This window comes from Leopardus geoffroyi, chromosome D2 (genome assembly GCF_018350155.1).
Source record: "Leopardus geoffroyi isolate Oge1 chromosome D2, O.geoffroyi_Oge1_pat1.0, whole genome shotgun sequence".
NCBI lineage: Eukaryota > Metazoa > Chordata > Mammalia > Carnivora > Felidae > Leopardus > Leopardus geoffroyi.
In genome coordinates, this window is record NC_059334.1 from 12150778 (window position 1) to 12176912 (window position 26135).

A 26135-nucleotide genomic window follows, 5' to 3' on the forward strand; every position below is an offset into this window, starting at 1 on the left:
GCCTCTGCGTGGGAGGTCCCGCCCCTTCCAGCCTGTGATTGGTCTGTACGAGCACGTCACGGCTGTATTGGCTGATCTGTTTGAACCAATCACCTGAGGGTTCTCCCCAGGGTTCTCTGGGAGATGTAGTTCAGAATCCCAGGCGGTCAGTGTTTGGTTAGAGCCCAGAGGAGGCTTTGCTCATCTCCAAGCCCCATATACAGAAGTGCGGCCAGAGTGACCTCTCCAAGTTTAGGTCGTAGTGCGAAGTTGACGATGGTTTTCAACGTGTTTTGGTGTCAAGAGACAGGAACGTGGAGTCAGAAGACGAAGTACCAGTCACGTTTTGCTACTGACTGGCGCTGGGCAAAATAATTAATCTGAGGCAACACCACTCTACACTCTCTAAGCATGAAATGATAGGTTTTGCTATTTTATAAGGTTGTAGTAGGGAGAAAATGAGATAGTGTGAACGCAATGTGAAATCTGTAAAGTACGTATAGGCATGTTAATTGTCACTTATTGACAGTGAAATTTTATTGAGCACTTATTATGTATCATGCATTGGGCATGCAAAGAAATGCTTCCATCTTGGAGAGATGGAGAAGGAACTCGCAACCTACTTAAAACTAAATTGAGCAGGAAAAAAAGAGAACCACGTATGGATACAAAAGAGCTGCAGTATTCTAAAGGTGTTGGGGGGGAAGCTTCGAGGAACTGAGTCTTGAAGAGTAAGAAGTGTGTGCCAGGTAAGGCCATTCCTGTTGGGACAAACTCCCTGGGTGGAACACAGCACTTGAGAGAATTTGAAAATGAAGGACGGCTCTGTAAGGATGAGCCTGGTAGATGGGAGGAAAGCAAATGAATCTAGAAAAATAAAATTGAGACCAAATTGTGAAGTTCACAAAGCTTTTTTTTTAAGTACAAATTTGCCTGCCCTTCTCATTTGACTGTGTGTAATTATACCTCAATTTTTTTAATGTAAAAATTATAATAATGTGTATAGCATCTTTACCAACAATGGTCATACTTGGAGATGGGAAAATCGGAGGGGGTGGGGAGTGAATGGAACAAAGGAGAGTGTGGGCGGGATAGGATGGCCCTGAACAGCTGAAGATCTTGTTAAGATTTTAAGGGCTAGTTTTAAATTATTCCCCGTGTCACAGTTTGTTGATGAGTCCCTTGAAAAATAATCTTTTAGGTACCTAGTTACTTAGTATCCTCTGTCTTAGCAGAAATTGCAGGAATTTTGTATCAAGTGTGTATTTTTAACAAGTCGTCAGATACTTGCTTTGTCAGCTAAAACTGACCAGATCCAGTATTCTCTTAGTCTTAAGGGGTAACAAATTAGACTAAAGGGGCAGTGAATTACTAGTACAGAAACTCACACAACGTAAAGAAAAGTTCCAAGGATACCGTCAGGGGTTGACCTGTGTCCCCCAACACAAATGTTGAAGTCCTCTAAACGCTAACACTTCAGAATATGAACTTACTTGGAAATAGGCTTGGTGCACATATGGCAAGTTAAGATGAGGTCCAAGTGGAAGGGACACTTAGCCCAATGTGACTAGTGTCCTTATTAGAAGAGGAGAGAAACACACAAGAGAAAAAACAGCCATGTGACAGCAAAACCAGAGGTTGGCATAGCCTGCTGACACCTTGGTTTTAGACTTGTAGTTTCCAGGACGGTCACACAATACAGTTTTGTTGTTGTAACCGCCCCCCCCCCCCCATTGTGTGGTACTTTGTTAGAGCAAGCCTAAGAAACTGATACAAATACATCTTTAGATGAGGTGAGACCACCGAGGCAAGCCTCAATTTCTCTGTCTCCATAGAAAAGAACCTATTGTCTTATTCTGATGACAGTCTGCTAGCCCCCCCCCCCATCTTCACCCCGACTCTCATTAAGCTCATCCATCATACCCATTATGTAGAGGTAAGGCTCCAAACTTCCCCTTGGTAGTTTTGGGCTTCTTTCCCAGTGGGTTTGTCTTACGGAGAAAGAAATTCTGCTTGGTGAAGCTATATATCCAAATCTCACCGTACACCAGGGGTAAACTGTATTCCAGCTTTATACGTTATTCTATGGGCTTGGTTGTGTATGTCAACCCCATTAGATTGCATTGGTGTCCTGCCGGTCGAGAGTCCTGAGACTGTAAACTAAGAGCCAGTTCTGGAACAAGGTATTCCTTGCCCTGGGGTGTGGTCAAGGTGCTCATCGGCTTTCCCCAGAAGATCCCTGACTTTGTCCTCCCTCCCTGAAATCCTTTCGTAATCTCAAGATTTTGACCCATCCTCAGAGGCACAGAGGTCAACAAGCACTTTGATTACTGACACGGATTGCACTAATTGAGCCACATTTACTGAGTCTATGATATACAGTCTAGTCACCAAGTACAGGGAAGTAAAAAAGAATATAAACGAAACCTGAAGTTTTTTTTTTTTAAGCTTTTTAATTTTTTTTAACATTTATTTATTATTGAGAGACAGAGAGAGACAGAGCATGAGCAGGGGAGGGGCAGAGAGAGGGGGAGACACAGACTCCGAAGCAGGCTCCAGGCTCCGAGGCATCAGCACAGAGCCTGACACAGGGCTCAAACTCACAAACTGTGAGATCATGACCTGAGCCGAAGTTGGATGCTTAACCGACTGAGCCGCCCAGGCGCCCCAAGAATTTGTTCTTAATTAACTTTTCAGTTTAAAAATTATTTCTGGCGTGCTCTGAGAGCACCCACTTCTCTCTGACTGGCTAGGACAGCTGATCAAGAATAGGTACTACTCCCTCTTTCTTTCATCGTAAATTGGAAACTGTGAATAAAGTAAGAAAAAAAAAATAAGAAAAATAAATAAATAAATAAAAATTACTTCTGATTCCCCTTCATGTCTAGAATAGAAATTTCTAGAATTCAGGGGCACCTGGGTGGCTCAGTCGGTTAAGCATCTGACTTCAGCTCAGGTCATGTTCTCACAGTCCGTGAGTTCAGGCCCCGCGTCAGGCCCTGTGCTGACAGCTCAGAGCCTGGAGCCTGCTTCGGATTCTGTGTCTCCCTCTCTCTCTGTCCCTCACCCCCTCATGCTCTGTCTCTCTCACTCTCAAAAATGAATAAATGTTAAAAAAAAAAAAATTTCTAGAATTCAAAGATAAGACTTTACAAAGTGTTTATCAGGTCACTTTCCCTTCTATCTCATTGATAAAAGTAAAAGTTTAGCAGTTAGCTGAAAGTTTAGCTCTCAGCTCATCATCTTAAGTAGATTAAATACCACATTCCTGTTTATTAAACAAAAATATTGGTACTCATAGGCAAAATCAAACCAAATCAAAACAAACCGACAGCTCCCAAAAAACCCAAAACCAAAAATCCAACTCAAAGCAGATTTAGAGCAACCCCCTCCACGCTTTGGGTTTTCTTAAAAAGTTTTAAATATCCTTGCAATTAAATTTATAAATGCCCTCCTCTCTGTCTTCTGAATGATGATATTTTCAGTGTTTGGAATTAAGTTTTGTCTAACCCATAACTTACAGCGTTGGATGCTGGTGTCGGGCTGCTGGGGGCCCCACTCTACCGCTCTCTAGTTGTGTGAGCCCTTGGGTACTTCCTTTTTCCTTAATTTCTGCCTCTCTAAAAGAGGAACAAACGTATGAATCCTATTTTATAAGCATGAAGATTAAAACAAGAGTTTGCTCATAAGAACTGAAGAGTTCAACACACGAGAGCTAGTCTTACCAATGTTACTAGATCAAGCCCATGGTTTGCATTTTAGTTAAGTGATGTCTGCATACAGGTGCTGGCATAATTAGGCAGGTCAAGGGTGAACTGCCTTGGATAATTCAGGCTGGTTTTGCAGTCAGTGGAGCAGGTGGCAGAGACTGAGCCAACTGATTTCCCCAGGTGTCAAGGCCTAGGGAGAGATGGTAATCCCCTCAGAGCAGAAGAAAAGCAAGGCCTCCTCAGGGCTATTGGTGACAGTAAAATAACTTCAGGGATGCCTGGGTGGCTCAGTCGGTTAAGCGTCCGACTTCAGCTCAGGTCACGATCTCGCAGTCCGTGAGTTCGAGCCCCGCGTCAGGCTCTGGGCTGATGGCTCAGAGCCTGGAGCCTGCTTCAGATTCTGTGCCTCCCTCCCTCTCTGCCCTTCCCCTGCTTGTGCTCTCTCTCTCTCTCTCTCTCAAAAATAAATAAACTTGATGTTTGTTTATTTTTGAGAGAGATAGAGAGTGGGCGAGGGGCAGAGAGCAAGAGGGAGACAGAATTCCAAGCAGGCTCTGAGCTGTCGGCACAAGCCTGACTCGGGCTCAAACTCACGAACGGTGAGATCATGACCTGAGCCAAAACCCAGAGTCAGATGCTTAACTGTCTGAGCTACCCAGGCACCCCAGCACAAATTGTTTTTTCATAACTACAAAAGGAAGCTGGTTAAGATTCAGTGCTTAAAAATTTCAACCATCTAGAGGCCCCTGTGTGGCTCAGTCGGTTGAGCATCTGACTTCAGCTCAGGTCATGATCTCCTGGTTCATGGATTTGAGCCCTGCATGGGGCTCTGTGCTGACAGCTCAGAGCCTGCAGCCTGCTTCAGATTCTGTGTCTCCCTCCCTCTCTGCCCCTCCCCTGCTTGCACTCTGTCTCCATCTCTCCCTCAAAAATAAACATAAAAAAATTTTTTTTTAGATTTCAGCAATCTAAGCCAAGTTATTATTTTGGTTTTGGTTTCCTTTAATGGGCAAATTTTCAAATAGGGATGGGGTGGGGGGGGGCGTCTGGGTGGTTCAGTTGGTTGAGCATACAACTTTGGCTCAGGTCATGATCTTACGGTTCATGAGTTCAAGCCCTTCATCAGGCTCTGTGCTGACAGCTCAGAGCTTGGAGCCTCCTTTGGATTCTGTGACTCCCTGTCTCTCTCTGCCCCTCCCTGGTTTGCATTCTGTCTGTCTGTCTCTCTCTGTCTCAAAAATAAACATAAAAAAAAATTAAAAATAAAATAGGGATGATTTAAAACATCGTTTTCTGGCTTTGCCTGGGCGGCAGGGAGGCAAGGTCCGAGTAAGATAATCAGGGTGAAATCTAGAATTTCTATGGTATTTGGGACATAATAGAGATATTAAAAAAAAAAAAAAGAACTCTTGGTGTATGGCATTTAAAAATCTGTTTAAATCCTATGAATTGTTGGCATTATTATTTGTTCTTTTGGTTAGCAAATATTTATTGACACTGGCCAGACACTGGAGCTAAAATAATGAGACAGACCCAGATGCTGCAGCCTAGAATGTAGGAAAAATGATAATCAATTATATCATTATAAAGCAAGATTAGTGCCATGGTGCTCTTATTATCCTTGTTTTAGGATGAAAAAAAACAAGGGAAAGAGAAGTTGGCTGATGAGACTGCAGTCCTGTTTACACGTAGTTGATCACAACCAGTTACAGATTTCTTTGTTCCTTCTGCACCTGCACTCTTTACTGATTAACCTAAACGAAAAGGAAAAGAAAGAAGAGAGAAGAGTTAAACCCAAGGTCACATGTTCAGTACTTGGCAGCTGGTCCTCAAACCTGGAAAACTGGTTTCAGCACTCACGCACTTTGTCACTAAGCTAAGACTTTCCTTTGAGCAGTTCATGCAAGAGCCCTCTCCCCCAGAAAACTGGACATCCCAAATCGCTTGTAATGTCAGCTGTTACACAGAATCCCTGGCCCTCATTTACAATATAGCATGAGTTTTCAAAACATTGCTGCTTTCTTAGTAGTTAAATAAATGCCATTCATATTCCTGAAACCCTGGAATTTTACTATGCTACGTTTTCAATGGGAGATATTCGGGGCGAGACCAAAATTTCATGTTCAAAGGACGTTTACCATACGGCCTCCCCAAGGTGTTAGTACAAGACCTTCCTGAGGTCTGGTAGGTCAGGCACCTTGCCTACTACTCTGCCTGTCCTTTTGCCTTGCGTATCTAATTAGTCGTTTATTCCGTTTAAGAAAGTCTTATTCATGTACAGACTTTTTCTGGCTTGGTCTCAACTACATCTACAGCAACGTCTAATTACTGGCACACAGTGGCAAGTGAATAAATGTTTGCAAGAAGAAATTACTGGGGAGCGCCTGGCTGGCTCAGCCGGTAGAGCATGCGATTCTTGATCTCAGGGTTGTAGGTTTGAGCCTCACATTGGGTGTAGAGATTACATAAAAATAAAACCTTAACGGGCATCTGGGTGGGTCAGTCGGTTAAGGGTCCAACTTCGGCTCAGGTCACGATCTCACGGTTCGTGAGTTTGAGCCCCATGTCGGGCTCTGTGCTGCCAGCCCAGAACCTGGAACCTGCTTCCGATTCTGTGTCTCCCTTTCTCTCTGCCCCTCCCCCACTGGTGCACACGCGTGTGCACACACACACACTCTCTCTCTCTCAGAAATAACTAAATATTAAAAATAAAAATAGATAAAACATAAAATCTTTTTTAAAAAGATTAAATTACTGGAGACATATGGCCGTCACCATTTTTCAGATCTTATCGCATAAACACTGCTAGCTCAAATTTCACAGCAGACTATAAACGAGAGAGGAGTTTGTTTTGTTTTTACAAGGATATACTTAAAAGTTGTAATCATTCTCTAAAATTGGAGATACGATTCTTTCATTTTCCAATGGTAAGATGAATCTCACAAGGTTAATATTAAATAAAGCAAAATAATCCCCAGATCAAGCTGACTGTAATTCAATGAAAGGTACTAATCCTGGTAAAGAAGCACTGTGTTCCTCAGAAAATGTGGGCACTGGGTGAAGCTGAATATTGCTTAGGAACGGAGGCACAGAGAAGGGACTCAGGAATGTCCGACTTGCTAATGGGATCTTTCACCGTTTCTGGTGTAACGGGTTTCTATACTAACAGGAGATCCAAGCCTCAGGCTATCAGGGCTTGAGACCACTAGCCTTCAGAGTCATCTGGCTATTGCCTGGGTGGCCAGCTAGTTCTTCTCCGGGGACAGACAACCATACTGGGACATGTAAGCTCTTTCTACTTAAAGTGGGACATAAATATACCGGTATACCATTGAGAATACCCGTGTGTAAGTATCAAGCACTTCTAATAATATCTGACATACCTTTTATACTTGGATGGCCGGTTGGTATTAAGGACCTTGATATAAAGTCCTTATTAAAGCCATTAATTTGGATAGCTCTCAAAAATGAAATATTGCCTGAAGACATTAAAGTTACATAATGTATGTTTTTCTTCAAGTAAATGTTTAATCACCAATTAATTATTCCATTGGTCAAACGCTATTAATTTACAGTGCAGGGTTAATTCTGTAGTATGTTAAATCGTGGCATGTTTTTATTAGGGACTAATTTAATGTCAAGTAAATTGAAACCCATGGCATTATTCAGATTATCAAAATGTATAATTGATATTGACATCAGAAGGGTACCTGGGTGGCTCAGTCGGTTGAGCGTCCAACTCTTGATTTCGTCTCAGATTATGATCCCAGGGTCTTGGGTTCGAGTCCCACCTCGGGGGCTCAGTATGGAGCCTGCCTGAGGTTTTTTTTTCTCTTCTCTCTCTCAAATAAAATTTAAAAATATTGACATCAGAGCTTTAGAAAGTCAATAAAACAAGTACTAATTAACTACCTGAACTAGATAAGTAATGTGTCAGGTGCTTTGGGGGGGATGCGGAGATGTTCAAAACAGGATTTCTACCCCAAAGGTCAAAGAGGGATAATAAATGAGGAAGACAAAGCAGAAATTGAATAAGGGAAGTACAGATGAGAAGCTACCGACCAGAGAAAAGGAGGAAGTTCATTCAAAATATAAAGAACTGAGAAGGATTCAAGGAAGGAGATGGGTTTGGACTACAGTGTAAAAAATTGGTGCTTATGGGCTGAAAGTTTATGGGGCACCTGGGTGGCTCAGTCGGTTGAGCGTCCGACTTCAGCTCAGGTCATGATCTCACGGTGCATGAGTTCAAGCCCCGCGTTGGGCTCTGTGCTAACAGCTCACAGCCTGGAGCCTGCTTCGAATTCTGTGTCTCCCTCTCTTTCTGCCCCTAACCCACTCGGATTCTGTCTCTGTCTCTCTCAAAAATAAATAAAACATTAAAAAAAAAAAATGAATGTTTACGCCATGCCTACACCTCACACGAATTCGTATGTTGAAATTCTAATGCCCAATGTGATGGTGGTGGGATGTGGGGCCTTTGGAAGGTGCTTAGGTTATGAGAGTAGAGCCTTTGTGGATGGGATAGGGCTCTTCTAAAAGAGGCCCAAGACAGCTTCTTTGGAAAGGGTATTCCTTGGTCGCAAGTAATTGTTTGAAGGACATGTAGATCATAGATGTTATAAGCTCTGCCATATGTAACTTGTCTTTCTACTGCTCATATGCTTGAACAACTGACTGATTGCCTGTGAAATTCTGGAATCACAGCTTTTTCCCCTCAAAATTGTTTGCTGTGTTGTCTTTCTTTCTAACAGCTCTACTGAGATATAATTCACATACCATGCAATTCACTTATCTAAGGTGTACAATTCAATGAGTTTTGGTGTATTACATTATTAAAAATTTTTTAATGTTTTAATGTTTATTTATTTTTGAGAGAAAGAGGGAGAGAGAGAGACCGGCAGACAGAGCATGGGGCGGGGGAGGGGCAGAGAGAGAGGGAGACACAGAATCCGAAGCAGGCTCCAGGCTCCCTGCTTTGAGCCGTCAGCACAGAGCCCGACGTGGGGCTCGAACCCATGAACCATGAGATCATGACCTGAGCTGAAGTCAAACGTTTAACTCACTGAGCCACCCAGGTGTCCCACATTATTAATTTTTTTAATTGTGGTATAATATATAACACAAATTTGCCATTTTAACCTTTTTTAAGTATACAATTTAGTGGCATTCATTACAATCACAATACTGTGCAAGCATCCCCATCGTCCATTTCCAAAACTTTTTCACCACCCCAAATAGCAACTTTGTAACAATTAAGCCCCAGTCCCTGGTAACCTATAATCTACTTTCTGTCTCTATGAATTTGACTACTTTAGGTACCTCACAGAATTGGAATTATATAACATTTGTCCTTTTGTACATGAGTTATCTCAGCATGATGTTTTCATGGTTCACTCGTATGTAGCATACATCAGAGCTTCATTCCTTTCTAAGGCTGAATAGTATTCCATCGTATGAATATACCACATACTGTTTACCTATTCCTTCATTCACGGACCCTTGGATTGTTTCCACCTTTTAGCCGTTGTGAATAATGCTACAGTGAACATTGGCATACGAGGATTTGCTCCAGCCCCTGCTTTCAATCCTTTGTGTATAAACTTAGGACCTGGAATTGCTGGATCATTTGGTAATTCTACATATTGCTTCTTGAGGAACTGCTCAGCTATTTTCTGTAGTGACTGTAGTGTTTTACATTCCGACCAGCAACGTGCAAGGGTTCCAATTTCTCTGCATCTTTGCCAACACTTGTCACTTTTTCATTTTACTGATAAAAGGTATCTCAATAGGAATGACATGATATCTCTTTGCAGTTTCGATTTGCATTTCCCTAATGATTAGTGATGTCCAGCAACTTTCCCGTATTTATTGGCCATCGTGTATCTTATTTGGAAGAATATCTGCTTAAATCCTTTGTCTATTTTTGAATTGGGTCATTTATTTTTTGTTGTTGTATTATGGGAGTTATTTATGTATTCTAGATATCAATCCCTTTTCAGATACACGATTTGTGAAGATTTTCTTACATTCTGTGGGGTCTCTTTTCACTCTCTTGATGGTGTCCCTTGAGGCACAAAAGCCCTTAGTTTCGTTGAAGTCCAATTCATCTATTTTTTCATTTTGTGAACTGTGCTCTTGGTGTCGTACCCACTAAATCATTGCTAAATCTAATGTCATAAACATTTCCCACTACGTTCCCTATGTTTTCTTCCAAGATTTTTGTAGTTGTAGTTAAGATTAGGTCTCTCATTCATTTTGAGTTAATGTTTGCATCTGGTGTAACATAAGGGTCCAAATTTATTTTTTGCATGTGGAATCCAAATTTTCCCACCACCATTTGTTGAAAAGACTGTTCTTTCCCTATTGAATGGTCTTGGCACCCTTGTCAAAAAATCAATTGACCATACATGTCAGGGTTTATTCTTGGGTTCTGTAGTTTATTCCATTGGCCTATATGTCTCTCCTTATGCCAGTATCACACTGTTTAGCTTTGCAGTAAGTTTTGAAATGAAGAAGTGTGAATCTTTCAACTTTGTTCTTTTTTTCTTCAGATAGTTTGGCTATTTGAGATTCCTTGAGATCTCATATGAATTTTAGGGTGAGTTTTTCTGTTTCTGTAAAAATGCCACTGGGATTTTAATACAGATTGCATTGAATCTGTACATTGCTTTGGGGAGTATTGACATTTAACAATATCCCAGTTCACGGATGTGGGATATCTTTCCATTTATTTAGGTCTTCTTCAACTCACGGAAATGTCTTGTAGTTTTCAGTGTGCAAGTCTTTAACCTCCTTGATTCAGTCTATTCCTAAGTATTTTGTTCTGCTTAATGCTATCGTAAATGAAATCATTTCACTAGTTCCTTGTTAGACTGTTCACCGCAAATGTATAGAAATACAACTGATTCGGGAGTGTTGATTTTATATTTGAATCCTCGCTGTATTCATTTATTGGATCTAAATTTTTTGTTGTGTGAATTCTTTAGGGTTTTCTATATATAAGATCGTATCATCTATGAATGGAGACCCTTTTATTTTCTTTCCAGTTTAGATGTCTTTTACTTGTTATTCTTGCCTAATTGCTCTGGCTAGAATTTCCAGTACTCTGTTGAATAGAAGTGGTGAAAGCAGGCATCTTTGCCTTGTTCCTGATCTTGGAGAAAAAGCTTTCAGCCTTTCACCATTGAATGTGATGTTAGCTGTGAGGGTTTTTTTTTGTATTTCTGTATTTCGTGTGGTCTGTATCATCTTGAGGGAGTACCTACTATTTATTGAGCGTTTTTATCATGGAAGGGTGTTGAATGTTACCATATTTTTTCTTTTTCTTTTAATTTTTTTTAAGTTTATCTATTTTGAGAGAGAGAGAGCATGTAAGCGGAATAGGGACAGAGAGAGAGGGGCGAGAGAATCCTAAGCAGGCTCTGCATTATCAGCACAGAGCCTGATGTGGCGCTCAAACTCAGGAACCATGATATCATGACCTGAGCTGAAATCAGGAGCCGACACTCAACTGACTGAGCCATCCAGGCACCACCCCTATGGTATTCTTTTTCTGTATCAATTCAGATGATCATGTTTTGTTTTATTTTGTTTTGTTTTCCCTTCATTGTGCTTCATTATGTCATGTTAGATAAAAAAAGATAAAACTAGGCAGGGACCCTAAACTGAGTGGTTTCGAATTAGGATTGGAAGGCTCAGCTGAGGTGTCTCTGTTCTTTTGCCTCTGCCTTAGGCCAGGCCCTTGTCTTACACTTGGACTCTTAACAGCCTTTTCAAAATAGTCCTCATTTTACTGTCAGCAGATCTTGGAATGATTGTCTTTGAAGAACTTGCAGTCTGCTGGGAATAAAGAATTTCTTTAAAAAAAATTTTTTTTAATGTTTATTTTTGAGAGAGAGAGAGAGCACAAACAAGGGAAGGGCAGAGAAAGAGGGGGACAGAGGATCCAAAGCAGGCTCCGTGCAGACAGCAGAGAACCTGATGTGGGGCTCGAACCCATGAACCATGAGATCATGACCTGAGCCCAAGTCGGGCGCTTAACCGACAGAGCCACCCAGGTGCCCCAGGAATAAAGAATTTCTAATTCAGTTGATCTCATTGGATACTGGGCTTTTAATGAAAGATTTGGTTTGTCCCTTGTCTGCAGACTATAATAACCTGTTTCATTTCTAACCTCATCATAATATTGAATGAGTACATATATTAGGACATAAATATAAATCTTAAATGTAAATTCAGTGTTTTACGTTTAAATCCGGAGTCTTCAGGGCTTTCATACATCTGAAGCAAACAAATAGTCTGCTTCTTATATGTTTATTGCTTAAATAAATACTCCAGCAGGCTGGGGATTCATTTGGTTTTGCAAATTTTATGCATATTTCCATTTAATATCTTATTTTCTCCTGAACCATTTGGGATGGACCATTTCATGTATAGAACAGAATTGGGTTGATTCAGACACCCAGCCCCTAAGGGGAAAAGTGTCGCTTTTTGATATATTGAAGAATGGCTCCTACAGTCTACACCGTGGAAGGAAATGGAATGTGGCCTATGTGTGGTATTAGAATAAGACTTAGAATTGCCTACCTTCAAAATTCATCTTAGGGTAACAGGTAAGAACAGTTCTGGAAGTCCCAACTCTGCTAGCTGGGTGATCATAGGCACTTAGCCAAGGTGGTCTCAGTTTTCTGTAGAATGAGGATCATAGTGAATTCAAGGGGAATGCTATGAGGAGCTGTGATCATGGCTATCACATTTCTTCTCTGAGCCTCATTTCTATCAAAGGAAGGAATCTGGATGAGATTATCGCTGGGCCATAATTTCCTGAAATCCTGTTTATATGTTTAAGTCGGTATTTCCCAAAATATGTTTCTCAGGAGGGAATGTGATAGGACATTCCTTACCTTTTTAATTTTTAAAAATTTTCATTTATTCTTGAGAGAGAGAGAGAGAGAGAGAGCATGAGTGGAGGAGGGACAGAGAGAGAGACACACACACACACAGAATCAGAAGCAGGCTCCAGGCTCTGAGCCGTCAGCACAGAGCCCAACGTGGGGCTCGAACCCATGAACTGTGAGATCGTGACCTGAGCTGAAGTTGTACACTTAACTGAGCCACCCAGGCGCCCCAGGAGATCCTATATTTTAATAGTTATGGCAGACAAGTTAGAGTTGACAACAGGGCCGGCACAGCTAAGGGGATATGCCTGCGGCCTGCAGTCAGGTTTGCTTGGCCTCCCAAACCCCAGCTGCCTCTCAAGACGCTACCCCACAGATTTCCGTGATTGTCAAAAGTAAGTGAGGTGAGGGGCGCCTGGGTGGCGCAGTCGGTTAAGTGTCCGACTTCAGCCAGGTCACGATCTCGCGGTCCGTGGGTTCGAGCCCCGCGTCGGGCTCTGGGCTGATGGCTCAGAGCCTGGAGCCTGTTTCCGATTCTGTGTCTCCCTCTCTCTCTGCCCCTCCCCCGTTCATGCTCTGTCTCTCTCTGTCCCAAAAATAAATAAACGTTGAAAAAAAAAAAAATTAAAAAAAAAAAAAGTAAGTGAGGCGATGAACGACTAGTTTTATAACCATTTGGGGGCCGTGGGATATAGGAAGAAGAGGCAATACAAGTTTAATTCCATAGCAACAACTTGGTGCACGCAGAACTGCCCACTGGGAGATTCGGCCATGTAGATTCATTCAGCTTCTGGAGGAATCCTAGAACAGACCCCTCAGCTGGAAGGGGGAGAGAGCTGAGTCTGGTACTGCTGTGTGGACCCCAGACCCTGGAGGCCCACTGCGGTATAAGGAGGGAACCGGCATTGGCCTTAACACCCTGTGGTTGATTTCTTGGGCTCAGAAGCACTGCAGTAGCAAGAGGGCATCAGGAGTGGCCAGCCAAGTTGTACGTGGTTTGACATCCCCATATAACCAGCATCCCAAATGCTGCGGTGATCAGGGACCAGAAACATAAAATGGCAAGGCGGGGGGCAAGGCTGAGCAGGAGCCTCTCCCCCCTGATGCCATCTGTGAATCTTCTTGTAAGAAAGCGATGTCATAATGGAAGGTCCAAGTGGAGGGTAAGACATTTAACATGCTTCTCCTTCAAGAGCCATATCACGTGGTCTCTGTTGATCAAACAATGTTCTCAAAAGAGGACAGAAATTATTTTAAAGAGAAGAAATGGATGAGTGGGGACAGGAAGAAGACAAAGAACCTTACCCCCAGAGATAGAAGTATTCTGTGTCGGCAAAATTGCTGACATCCACTCTGATGGCAAAGAGTCAGAGGGGTGCTGAATGGTGAAACTGTATATAAAACAGAGGACTAAAGCATATGAAAACAAAGAATGTCTGAAAATTGTGCTTCAAATTAAATTATATGCAGTGGTTGCAAATGAATGAATGAATGGATTGAATGAATGAATAGATGTGTTGAGTTTGGTACAAAATGTCACTATCTTCGATTATGAAACGTCTATAAAAATGAGTTGACAGGAAACAAAGTGGAAGCATTTAGGACAATCTAAAATACTATAATATGAAAGATATTAGTAAGTATATTAATACAGTATATGTATGTATACTATTGTAGTATATATATAGCTATATTTAACACAGGTGTGCAACCAGGTCAGGAAGCTGTCAAAGTTCATAATGTTATTGGGGCATCTGGGTGGCTCAGTCAGTTGAGCATGTGACTCGAGCTCAGGTCATGATCTCCTGGTTTGTGAGTTCGAGCCCCACATTGGGCTTGCTGTTGTCAGCCTGTCAGCCCAAAGCCCACTTCCCATCCTCTGTCCCCCTCTCTTTGCCCCTCCCCTGCTTGTGCTCTCCCCAGTAAATATTTTTTTTAAAGTTCATAATGTTATTATTTGGGGTAAGGCTAGGCTGCTAAAACAGAGACACTAAATATAGTGGCTTAAAGCATACACAGTTGGCCCTTGAACAACGTGGCGATTAAGAGTGCCAACCCCCCTCGCAGCTAAGAGTCCACATATAACTTTTTGATTCCCTGCAAACTTAACTACTAGTAGCTAACTGCTGACTGGAATTTTACTGATAACTGTCTATTAACACGTATCTGTATGTTATATGCATTATATACTGTATTCTTACAATAAAGTAAGTCAGAGAAAATAAGGTGTTATTAAGAAAATCATAAGGAAAATATATTTCTAGTTCTGCTCAGTTCTGCTCATATATATATATATATATATATATATATATATACACCCTGCATGTAAATGGATCCATGCAGTTCAAACCCGTATGTTCAAGGGTCAACTATCCAAGTGTCTCCTTCCATGGCAGTCTTGAGGTGAGGAGCCCACGTCACAGGCACAGATCTGTCAAACAAGGACCCAGATGTCTTCTAAGCTGTGGCTGTTCCACCCCTCGGACTTAACAACTGACTGTTGGTAATGCCTGCTGTCTCTTTCCTCAGGACTCCTTGTTCAGTCCATTACACTCAGGAAGTGTTGGGGGAACTCGTTTATCTTAACACACCTTTGCCAATAATCTTTTGTAAAAAATGCATTTCTATTACTACGTGCTTTAATTATATTTTCATCAAAACACTGGAGCTGCAGATTTAGATAATTAAAAAAATGGAAAATGTCTCCCATGCAACCTAATTACCAAAATCACGCTAAACAGTTAACTCAGTGAGTCTTCCTTTCTGTCATTAAAAAAAAAATGTGACTTTATTTTTCAAGTCAAATCAACTGTTAACATACTTTGAGGAATAGAATAAAAACTACCGAGAGATAAATGATGCAACAAATCTTGTAAAAGCAGTTAAGTCAAGATTAAAATGCTGTTGTAGAACAGCAGTGTAGTAGAACATTTTCATTCTGTAAATTTTTCTCATTTACTTATGCAATATAATATGCAGCTACAATCTTAAGTTATTCATAAAGCAGAGGGGATGCTAAAAGGAATGTTACTCCTTTGGCACACGTGTGCGCATATGTATACCGAACTCTGGTGTTTGGAAATAAACACAAATCATGTATAAAATTAAGTAATTCCATTAATTTTGTTAGACACACTGATCAAACTTTTTCAAAGTGATTAATGAGAGTAAATATAGACTGGTAAAAGTCAATTGGTCTCATATCTAGTATAAATTGGATTTTTTCTCTAACATGAAATAGTATATATTAAATATTTCATAAGATGAATTAAGTTCAGGACTGCAACTGGAATATTTTAGATGCCTGGATAAATAGGTCTTAAATAGCTTCTTGTGTCACGCATACCAAATCTCAAAGAAGTCACGTAAAAATTTACCACAGATTTTGTCTGGTGAAATATGAAAAGTCAGAAAGCTCTCCTGTACTGACCTGTGCTGCTTTGGTTGTTGGGTGGTGTTTTTCTAAACCAGCGAGCTCATTCTAAGGATTGGTCTAGAGAGTAGCTGAAAAGAGTTGCTTATGTTTTAAATACAGGACCCCCAAAAGTGCCATTTAGACGGTTAATCTTTCTTACTGATGCTCTGATTTTCCATCTCCAGTCTCCCTCATGAGTAATTCATTCTTTTGGCAATAACTGAGGAGTGGAAAAGGGAGGTCAGTAAGTGAAAATCGGCGTTACTGGTACTGCCCATACTTTATGACACACGTATCTGATTTCAGAAAGTCCCCACAAGGGCCAGCGTGTTCTATGCCTGAAGCCCCAGTGCACCTTCAGCAGAGCAATGACTAAGACAAGAAAAGGTAAAAAGTTTTACAGCCGGGAGTATGGCAACTTGACTAAGCACACCCAAATAATGGTTCAAATGATCCCGTTGTTTGGAGCCCTGGAGATTTTTACACCTTAGGTCGGTGCACCTTAGATTTCGAACAGGTGAGGGGTGTGCTTTCCTTTCGAGAAGTGGGAGAAGGAGAGTTCTACGAGCAAAAGTGACAAAGGAGACCCTGTGATATCAGGAAAGAGGACATGTGGGAAGCTGAAGATCCAGAAATGCATTAAAGGCGCCCATGCCCACGAAGTACTTGGACATCTTCGCACGCACAGGGACTTGTGCTGGAAGGCTGCTACTTGAAGTCACTGATCAGTTTGAGTTCTTTCCTGCCCCTCTCCGGCCAGCCATCGGCCTGATTAGTTCCACCTTTTCTCGTTCCTGTGCATGCTATTCCACAACACGGAAACTCACAAAACCATGCAAAACTGTTCATTCAGTGCTTACTACCTGCCCTGTGCCGGGTCCTATGCTAAAGGTTGCACGGGGAAGACAAGTCCCTGCCCTTCGGTGACCTCAGCACAGCACTACCCCAGGGCACTATGTGACAGACTCAAAGCCAGAGCAGGAATAAGCTCCGGATGTAGAGATTAAGGCTGTGAAGACTGGGCTAGCCTAGGGAACACCTCACAAAGGAGGAGAGAGACCCGGAAGGATGATTGGATTTGCCCCACCTGGAGAAGAGCAAAGACCCTCCCCAACCTCTGAGACACTCGACCCAATTGTTAGAATCGTTGAGGTTTTGGAAATAACACTGCTCAGGGATGGGTGGGTATGAGGTGCCTGTGGGAACAGTGGCCAGAGGAAAGGCTGGTTCCCTACGGGCACTCACGGACATTAACGCATTGATTTCCCTGTATTTGTTTGCCTATCCCATTGGCGACAATCACCCGAGCAGAGCACAGAGTCCTGAGGCACAGAGAAACCAGTGGTTCTCAGCCTCAAGCATACATACATTAGATGGATCGAGGGGAAACTGGTACAGAGGTCTGGATTCTCCCACCTCCACCGCTATCAGAACTCTGATCTGGGCGGCCCAGGGTGGGATCTGGCATCAGTTATTTTTAAATGTTTATTTTTTTAAATTTTTTTTAAGTTTATTTATTTTTGAGACAGAGAGAGACAGAGCATGAATGGGGGAGGGGCAGAGAGAGACGGAGACACAGAATCGGAAGCAGGCTCCAGGCTCTGAGCCGTCAGCCCAGAGCCCGACGCGGGGCTCGAACTCACGAACCGTGAGATCGTGACCTGAGCTGAAGTCGGACGCTTAACCGACTGAGCCACCCAGGTGCCCCCCGGCATCAGTTATTTTAAAAAAGCATCCTTGGTGAACCTCACATACATCTGGAGCGGAGACACAGGAGTGGGACATGTTGAGGAAAAAACAGGTCAGGGGAAGGAAATGTCCCCAGCAATGCTGCATGGACAGGACCTTTGAATTTTAAGGCAGCGCAAGGGCTCTGAGCACCAGGAAAGGGCCTGGAGCAGACGGTACGCCCCTGAGCAGGGAGGTAATTTTGATGAGGGCTGGCATGCTTGGTTTTGGCCACTGGGCACCCAGGTGATTTTGAAATTATACACTTAAATGCTGACCATAATCCCATTTCATTGTTCATACCAAGTATTCAAAAAGTCTCTTTCTCTTAACAACTACTGTTTCTATAGCAAATCCTTCTCCATCTCTGGTAGCTCGTCATGTAAGGACGCACCGTGACTTTTTATCGGTGTGTTTGCCACTGTGGTTTCCTGGCCATGAAAAAGGATTTGCAACGTGTACCTTGGTGGACCCCCAGGCATTTCTTCTCCTCGTATGTTTATCAGTGGGGATGTCTGCACTGCTGTGGGGATAACTTCAGAAAGTCTTTAAGGCCCTGGGGAATCCTTGGCCAGAGATCCCCACTGACAAATCACAACCACCGCCAGCTCCCGGTTTGAAATGAAGGATGGTCTGTCAGTTTCTTAAGTATTGAGTTGTTAATAAATGTAAAAGGGAAATAAAACCTGTCTCCTTCGATGCTGGTTCTGTATAGAACATGAAAATGCCCCAGACAGGACAGTATCATCACTGCACAGGCCCCTGGGTATTAAAGAAAGCTCAAGGACACAGTGTCTTCCCGTCAAATAATCCAGGGAAACTATGGGTGAACTTTTGTCAGCTTGTTGACAACTGGCAACTTCGCCTTAAAGTTCAAGTCTCTAACTTTGTATCATTTAGATTCGTGTCCTTTCACTTAAGGGCTGTAGGGAGGTCATCTCCAGCGTTTTTCATGAACCTACATGGGTCAGGTACACAGCAGGAGAGAATCCCAAGCCAAATGTATCCATCTAAGACGAAGTCATTGCCAGGCATTTCTAGGTCAGCAACCAGACCGTGCCGGAGTTTGGCCATTTATATTTGTCCTACTGTTTACCTTTCCACTAAGAGCTTCTTTAATTTTTTAGACTTTTTAATTCTAACAATCCTTTCCTTTACCCCTAATCCAGTGGTTTTCAATTAAGCGTTACGAGAATCCTCCAAGGAGCTTTTAAAAACATAAGGATGTCCAGGTCTTAACCCGGACCTTCTTGAAACTCTGGGGTGAAAGCTGGGTATGCACACATTTTAAAAATACCTATTAGCTTTCTGAAAGTGAGCTCCTAGGTAAAAACTCCTTCCTAATCCATTTAGTTTCCTGGTCCACTCATCTCTAACCGGGTCAACCTTAAATTCCTCATCTCAAATTCACCCTCTACCCAAAGAGCCCGTCTCTGACTCTTCAAGGCAGACAAATACGAACTCAAACAAGAGTTTTAAAATATGATGGAGATTTTAAGTGATGAAGTGTGTGGTCAACCAAAGAAACCGGTTATTGTTTGGAGTGATAAAAAACAGGAATTCTTTTCTTTTCCTTTTCCAAATGAAGTTTAATTGATAATTCAGCTTCAGGAATAAAAATAACTTCTGAAATGAAGAGTATAAATATGTTTAGTGAGTGTTTTTCAGAGTTTATTTCTTTTCTTTCTTACTTTGCATACAGTGCTGATCCATTCTCTTGCCTGAATGTTATAAAGAAATTAAAATTTTAGGTAGATGAGCTACCTACTCCCATCCTCAAACACCACAAATCCCCTAGTAGCCTCGAAGGCAAAACGCCTCCCCAGTTTTTCCGTAATGTTTATGGCTGGAATATAGCACCTGGTTGAAATAAAATAGGGACTCAGAGTTCACCTAAACACGACCCCAAAGGTGTCTGGCATTAAACTCATGGACTCAGATATTTCAGGAATTTGCAAACTACCAGCTACCTACGAAAACGAAGCCCATCCAATTAAATTTATAAAGGCTGAAGGTTCTAAATGGGCCAATGTAGTAAAAGTGTTAAGTTACCAGACAGTTATGAATGGAAAATACCATGTTTCTGTTGATGGAAGTCTATAAAAATCTGAGGAAACAGACTGTAGGTAATGAGCACATTACTGCTTTTCTAGTAACACTTTAACTGCTGTTTGCAACTGTTGTTGCTTGTTTATAATTCATTTCCTGATCGTTGAGGACCGAGATACAAAAAGAATTCCTGCTTTATTCTCTAGAAGCTATCAACAAGATGGAAGGAGCAGAGGGGGAGTGACAGCATACCGCAGCGCAAGCAGAAAAATGGATGAACATTGACAAAACCAAGGTGGTGCTGGGCACACACGGGTGTCCTCTGTGAGGAGGCTTCAGATGCAGACAGTGCCAGACTCCCAACCCGTTAGGATGTAACATCTAATCCCGGCGGTGGATGCACACCACGGGCTCTGGGAAACACCTAGTCATTCCTGCTGCACAGAATGCATTTACCCGAAGATATGTAAAGCTTCTGCAATGCAAGAACTTACCTCTGCCCCTGTTGAGAGTTAGGCCTTTCCTACTTTTTCCTAAGAACTCCTTCTTCCCAGGTCGTAAAACCAGAGGCATAAGGCAGTTCGGCCTGGAGAGCTGGAAGGGTTCCAGTCTCTGACCTGTCCCCGGTTATGAACTGCTACCACAGACACTTGTTTAAAAACTGAGCACTTACGGATGGAGGACCTGTACTCACAAGCTCTAGAAAAAGCACAGCAACCTGGACTCAATAAATAATCCTTAAAAACTCATTTTGTCTAGTGCTTTTTTTTCTTCCTCTCTGGCAATTAAACGGACTCTCGTATTTCCTGAGGAGGTCCCTAGTTTGGACGATTGTAAGGCATTGAGACCCACTAATTGACTACATAATCCTAAATAATGAAGAACTGACTATAATCTCTACTTAAAAAGTTTTCAGTACTAGAGATCTTTCGGGTAGTTTGTTTTTGTTCCCTGGACAGTATTAAATTCAAATATACCTAATCTTTGGATGAGCAGTAAAGTAAAACGCTAATAGCCCAAATATATTCCCCTAGGGATAATCACGTAAACACATTAAATATGAAGAATACTTTTGAAAGTATCAAACGTTTACCTAATTGGTGATTTTGTTCCCCCCCCCCCACCCCGATCTCGAATCCTGGGTTATTTTGTAATTTCCCGTTTTTTACTTTTCTTCTGTCCCGGGGGCCTCCTAATTTCATACTACACAAGTAATTTGCTTTGTTTTATCAAAGAAAACAAGAAAAACCTGCTATCTCCTTGTATTTACCTAAAAATCCAGAAATAAAGAAACCTACTTACAAAGCACGCTACCTCATACACTGTAGAAACTTAATTTCAGCCAAGTTACACTGCTGCCAATCACTGAGCTGCAAAGTGTTTCTTTCTCTCTCTCCTAACTTAATAAAGCTTGTCAAAGGTTCCAAGAAACCAACTGTGACTTCAGCTTTTATTGCGTTCTGATGGGATCAGTGGTTACAGGGCCCCAGCATCACAGATCACTCTCCCCATACAGGGCGGAGGAGAACGCGGTGTAATCCAGGGCGCCGGGCACGCTGCCCGGCCCGGAGTAGGCGGGCATCCTCTTGATGCAGTACTGGGCCTGATCTGGTGGCAGCTCTCGACGGAGCTCTTCTGCCAGGATGTACGGCTGGAAAAAAACCACGCAAGTGTCGGTTAAGATCAGTGGCAGAAAACACAGGAATGTCAGCGACGTTGATACTTACACATCGCCTGCATCTGTTGGATTTAAACAAAGGATCGAAGCCGGGGGGTCTAACAGGGGCAGTAGCAGACAATGGACGGAAGGCTGCGTTTCACTCCTGAGAGCGTATGTGCAAGGTGATTTGTCTTGTGGCCAGCAGGAAATCGTACTACGCTTCATAAAGGCAGAGGGAGGACTATCACCAGTATTTCTCAAAATGAGCCATAATGCAAGGGGAAAATACTACAGCCTAAGACTCACACTGGAAAGATAAAGGGACAGTTGGTTTATATCATACACTGATGAGAATATAGGGATGGTTACTTAACGTGATCAACGTTTTCTTTTTTTTAACGTATGTGATTGTGTTTTTAGGAAATGGAGTCATTTTGCTACTCAGTTTATTAAAAAGCTAACTTTGCCACTGGAGAAAACCTCTTTCTAAAGCAAAATAAAATTAACATTAGCAATGGATTTTTTTTTCTTTTCTTTTTTTTTTTTTTTTTTTTTTTTTTTTTAGTAAATGTCAAATGTCCAACAGGAAACAGCATAATTCTAGTAAAACAGAGTGGCTGGCAACAGCTGGGTGGCTCAATTGGTTAAGTGGCTGACTTCAGCTCAGGTTGTGAGCTCACAGTTCGTGAGTTCAAGCCCCGCATCGGGTTCTATGCTGACAGCTTGGAGCCTAGAGCCTGCTTCGGATTCTGTGTGTCCCTCTCTCTCTGCCCCTCCCCTGCTCACACTCTCTCTCTCTTTCAAAAATAAATAAACATTAAAAAAAAAATTTTAAAAACCAGACTGGTTGGTGAGAGTCAAAAAAATAAATAGCAAATACACTATAACTTATGGTAGGTTTCTTATGGGGTGGGTGCATTAGATGAGCTTTGCTTTATTACCTCCTCTCCCTCTACCCCCACGCTCATGAGAACAGGATGAATTTTAAAATAAGCATTATTGTTTTTAGGATAGTTTAACTTATCTGATGTTTTAAGGTAATAAGCATGGCCATGCTGATGTTTTAACACCCTAAATTCCTCTTCCCTCTCAGCCAGAACACAGAGTAAAAGAATCATGTCCCACATTGAATTTATACATACTGAGATGTTATTGTTTGGGGAATGAGATTCAAAAATCTTGAACATGCAATTAAACTCCTACTTCATTTCTAGCCCACACGTAACGAAAAGCCTGCCAATATTTTAAATGACCGAATGGCTATATTTAACTTTGCTCCCGTGGTTGGGCACAAAGTTGAGGTCACTGATCCTTAAGAAAAGGTTCCTGGTTCCACGGTATCTGATTTGTGTGGCATCTACTGACCCAGAATGTAAAATGGCATTTAACCAGTGAAGCACAGAAAAAAACTCTACAAAATATGCACTTGGTTCCTTCTGTCAAATTCACTGTGAGGCCCACACAAAGTGCCAGGAACAGAATGTCTGTGTTTTCTCTGTTCTGTGTTTGCCATCGTTAGGTTTACTTGCTGCTTTTTGATTTCAATGCTGATGTGGTACAAAATATCAAAATGGTTTTTACTTGGCAACGCTGTTTCTTGTTTTACCAGATCAATGCACGGACTACCACAAAAGCAGAAGGAAATCTGTCACTGCAGACCTTATCAGAAGCCAGGATCCGGAAGGAGGCAATGACCTGCTCGGCCGTGTCCGTGTCCGCCGTCTCTCTAGTCATGAAGTCGATGAAGGACTGGAAGGTGACAGTGCCCTGTCCATTGGGATCCACCAGGGTCATGATGCGGGCAAATTCAGCTTCGCCCTGAGGCAAGGTTGCAAAGAAACATGTAATTCAACGGGACACAACCCTCAATGAGGCCTTTTTACCTCCCGACATGCAAATTCCTTAGCGTCTGAAAATTTAAATAGCGACTTAAGTTTATTGCCATGAAATGATGTTACAAGTTGCTGTAGCATCAAGCCAGAAGCTGCTGAAGGTCAGAATTCCTTCCTCCCTCTGACCCATGTACCCTTCAGGCCTTAACATATTTCCAGAAGAGGAATTCAGAGAGAAAGAGAGATGGGTCTTTTCTCGGACTCCAATCAATCAACAAGAGTAACATTGCTAAATGGAAGGCAGTTCAGAACATGGCTCGCATGATTTTTATTGTAAGGGTCTGAGAAGAACCAAAGTAGCTCATGTTCAAAATCCACATTGATGGGTAATAGAGAAGCCGGGGTACACTGTAAATGTAAGATTTTTCTTAGCTGAGTTATTACTAAAAAAGTTTTTACCTTCTAAGATATTAGTGGGAAAAGCACTTTGAAAATCATCAGGCTACTAAATACCATTCAAGTGTATACACTTTATAAAGGATAAACTGTACAGTATATGAATTACATCTCAACGTGGCTGTTAACAAATCATCAGAAGGGGTGCCTGGGTGGCTCAGTCGGTTAAGCATCCGACTTGATTTCAGCTCAGGTCTCCATCTCACCTCCTTCTAACGGTTCATGAGATCCAGCCCCATGCTGGGCTCTGTGTTGACAGTGTGGAGCCTGCTTGGGATTCCCTATCTCCCTCTCTCTCTGCCCCTCCCCTACTCATGCTCTCCTTCAACTCCTCCCCCCCACCTCAAATAAATAAACTTAAAAAAAAAAAAACAAAAAAACTTTAAAGAATAAAAAAAAAATCATCAGAAAACTTCATGTTCTCTTCTTTTATTAGAAAATAAAAATCTGACGAATTCCTGAATAAACACACATATTCTGGCTCTGTGAAATTCTTTCTATATAGCAGCAGGCAAGCCTTCAAAAATATCCTATATGATGAAAGTGCACTGATCCCAAGTGTGCCATCATAAGTTAAGTGAGTCACCTCCTAGAAGTCCAAAGTCAATAAAATATCAAATCTTAGTAAAATTTTCACTTCTGTCTTACCAAATCATAACCCATGGAAATCAAGCAGGCTCGGAAATCTTCATGATCCATCAGGCCATTCTTCCTCTGCCAACAAAGAAAACGAACAGAGAAGCTGAACATTAGGGACAAATCAAATAAGAATCCAGTAAGAGAAGGGCCATGTTGAGCCCTGCCGAAGAGACTGTAAAGGTCACTCTATTTATCAGGGGATGGGGCTAACACGGGAATGTTACAAAATAGTTTCTTAAAAAGGAAAAAGGAGGGCGATGCCTGGGTGGCTCAGTTGGCTGAGTGTTCGACTTCGGCCCAGGTCATGATCTCACGGTTCGGGGAGTTCGAGCCCCGTGTCGGGCTCTCTCTGGTCAGCCCGCTTCGGATCCTCTGTCCCTCTCTCTCTCTGTCCCCCCCCCCGCCCCCCCCCCCACTCATTCTCTCTGTCTCAAAATAAACTTAAAAAAAAAAAAAAAGGAAAAAAGAGGAAAGGGGGATAACCACCAGACAAAAATTAAAGGAGATTACACATGCAAGAAAGCAGCAGGAAAAAAACCACCTAGTGCCAAGGGAATGGCCCGGTCAGGAACTAACTACTGCCACCTACTGATGACAGATCACTAATGGTCCAGAGAAACTATCAAGCTCTCATGGCCCCAGGCGGTCCTCTTTGTGAAGCTCCCGGAAGACACCAGCATTCCTGGGACTCCCACAGTGGCACAGCGACCCCCAAACCACTCTCCGGCTCGTGGGCCAGGGTGGAGCGGCCCTCCCACGCATCAGACAGCCATGCTCGGAAATGCAGTGGGCGTCTGCCCAGAGCCGCGTGCAAGAAGGCCCAAGGGGACGACGGCTGTCACAGCCGAGGAAAGGCCGGGTCAGGACAAACAGTGCCCTCAACTCTACAGATACCCAGGTGTCCCCCACAAAGCCCTGGGTGTGATAGGAAGTGTGTGCCGTGCTGAAGATTTTCTTGCAAGTATTGAGGAGATAGCTAAGGCTCAGCATCAGTATGAACTTAAAAATAAGAAAACACCTTTAAGGTTATTTTTTGACATTTTCACTTGCCCATGAAATGGCCCGTCCCAGAAGCGAATGGCAAGTTCTGTTTTCCTATGAATGGAAACTGCACGTGTCTGTTCTCATGCCTGTGCCTGGGGCTCAGTCACTGACCTGCCCTCCGGGGGACATCCGCTAGTGCAATGCTTTCCTACCCCACTGACACTTATTTCAGGCTGACTTTCCTTAGTTCTCTTTCTCTGGTTCCTCTGCCTCCTTCACACACAGTTAATTCCCCACAGTCTGGGCCCTTCCCTCTTCCTGCTCTCCAGGCTGTCCTGCCACAAACAGCAGCACGTGGGGACCCCTGCAGGGCTCAGCCCTGAACCCTAACTGGGTTGCCAGCTGGCCAGGGCACCTCTTCATAGAATGCTCACTCCACTTGCACGGCACTCCTGTTCTCATGCCCTCAAGGCTTGGAATATCCATGTTATTTGTAATCTCTCTCTCTCCTCCGCCCCCCAATCCTGTGGCTACGTTCTCCCCGATTTCTGTCTCAGCGAATCTCAGCTCTGCCCTCTTGTCCTCACTTGTACCTCTGCTATGCCCCCGCCCAGGAACTCCCGTTCCTCTCCTCTCCCTTCTCCAAAAGCCTCCGGTCTGTGCCTCCACTCCCTGCCCCCTACCATCCAGTCCAGTCCATCGTAGCCACTGCAGCCAGGCACGTTTTTCTGAAGCACAGCCACGATCAGGTTACGTCTGTGCTCTGAAAGCCCAGCAAGAATTCCC

General features: G+C 42.7%; 1 protein-coding gene and 1 long non-coding RNA gene across 3 annotated transcripts in view; one reads left to right on the forward strand and one right to left on the reverse strand.

The window, feature by feature from the left end:
* Positions 1-25: 25 nt before the first annotated feature.
* LOC123576420 lies at positions 26-23257 on the forward strand. Its single transcript, XR_006701379.1, has 2 exons — positions 26-728; positions 23048-23257. It is a non-coding gene; the product is annotated as an uncharacterized LOC123576420 (long non-coding RNA).
* ACTN2 (actinin alpha 2) overlaps positions 21215-26135 on the reverse strand; it is a 73186-nt gene continuing 68265 nt past the window's right edge. For both annotated transcript variants that reach the window (XM_045437239.1, XM_045437238.1), the window contains exons 19-21: positions 24375-24440; positions 23098-23256; positions 21215-21429 (exon numbers count right to left, since the gene is read on the reverse strand). In XM_045437239.1, coding sequence (XP_045293195.1) covers positions 21271-21429; positions 23098-23256; positions 24375-24440 — 384 coding nt within the window. In that variant the 3' untranslated portion in view covers positions 21215-21270. The remainder of the gene's footprint in view (positions 21430-23097; positions 23257-24374; positions 24441-26135) is intronic.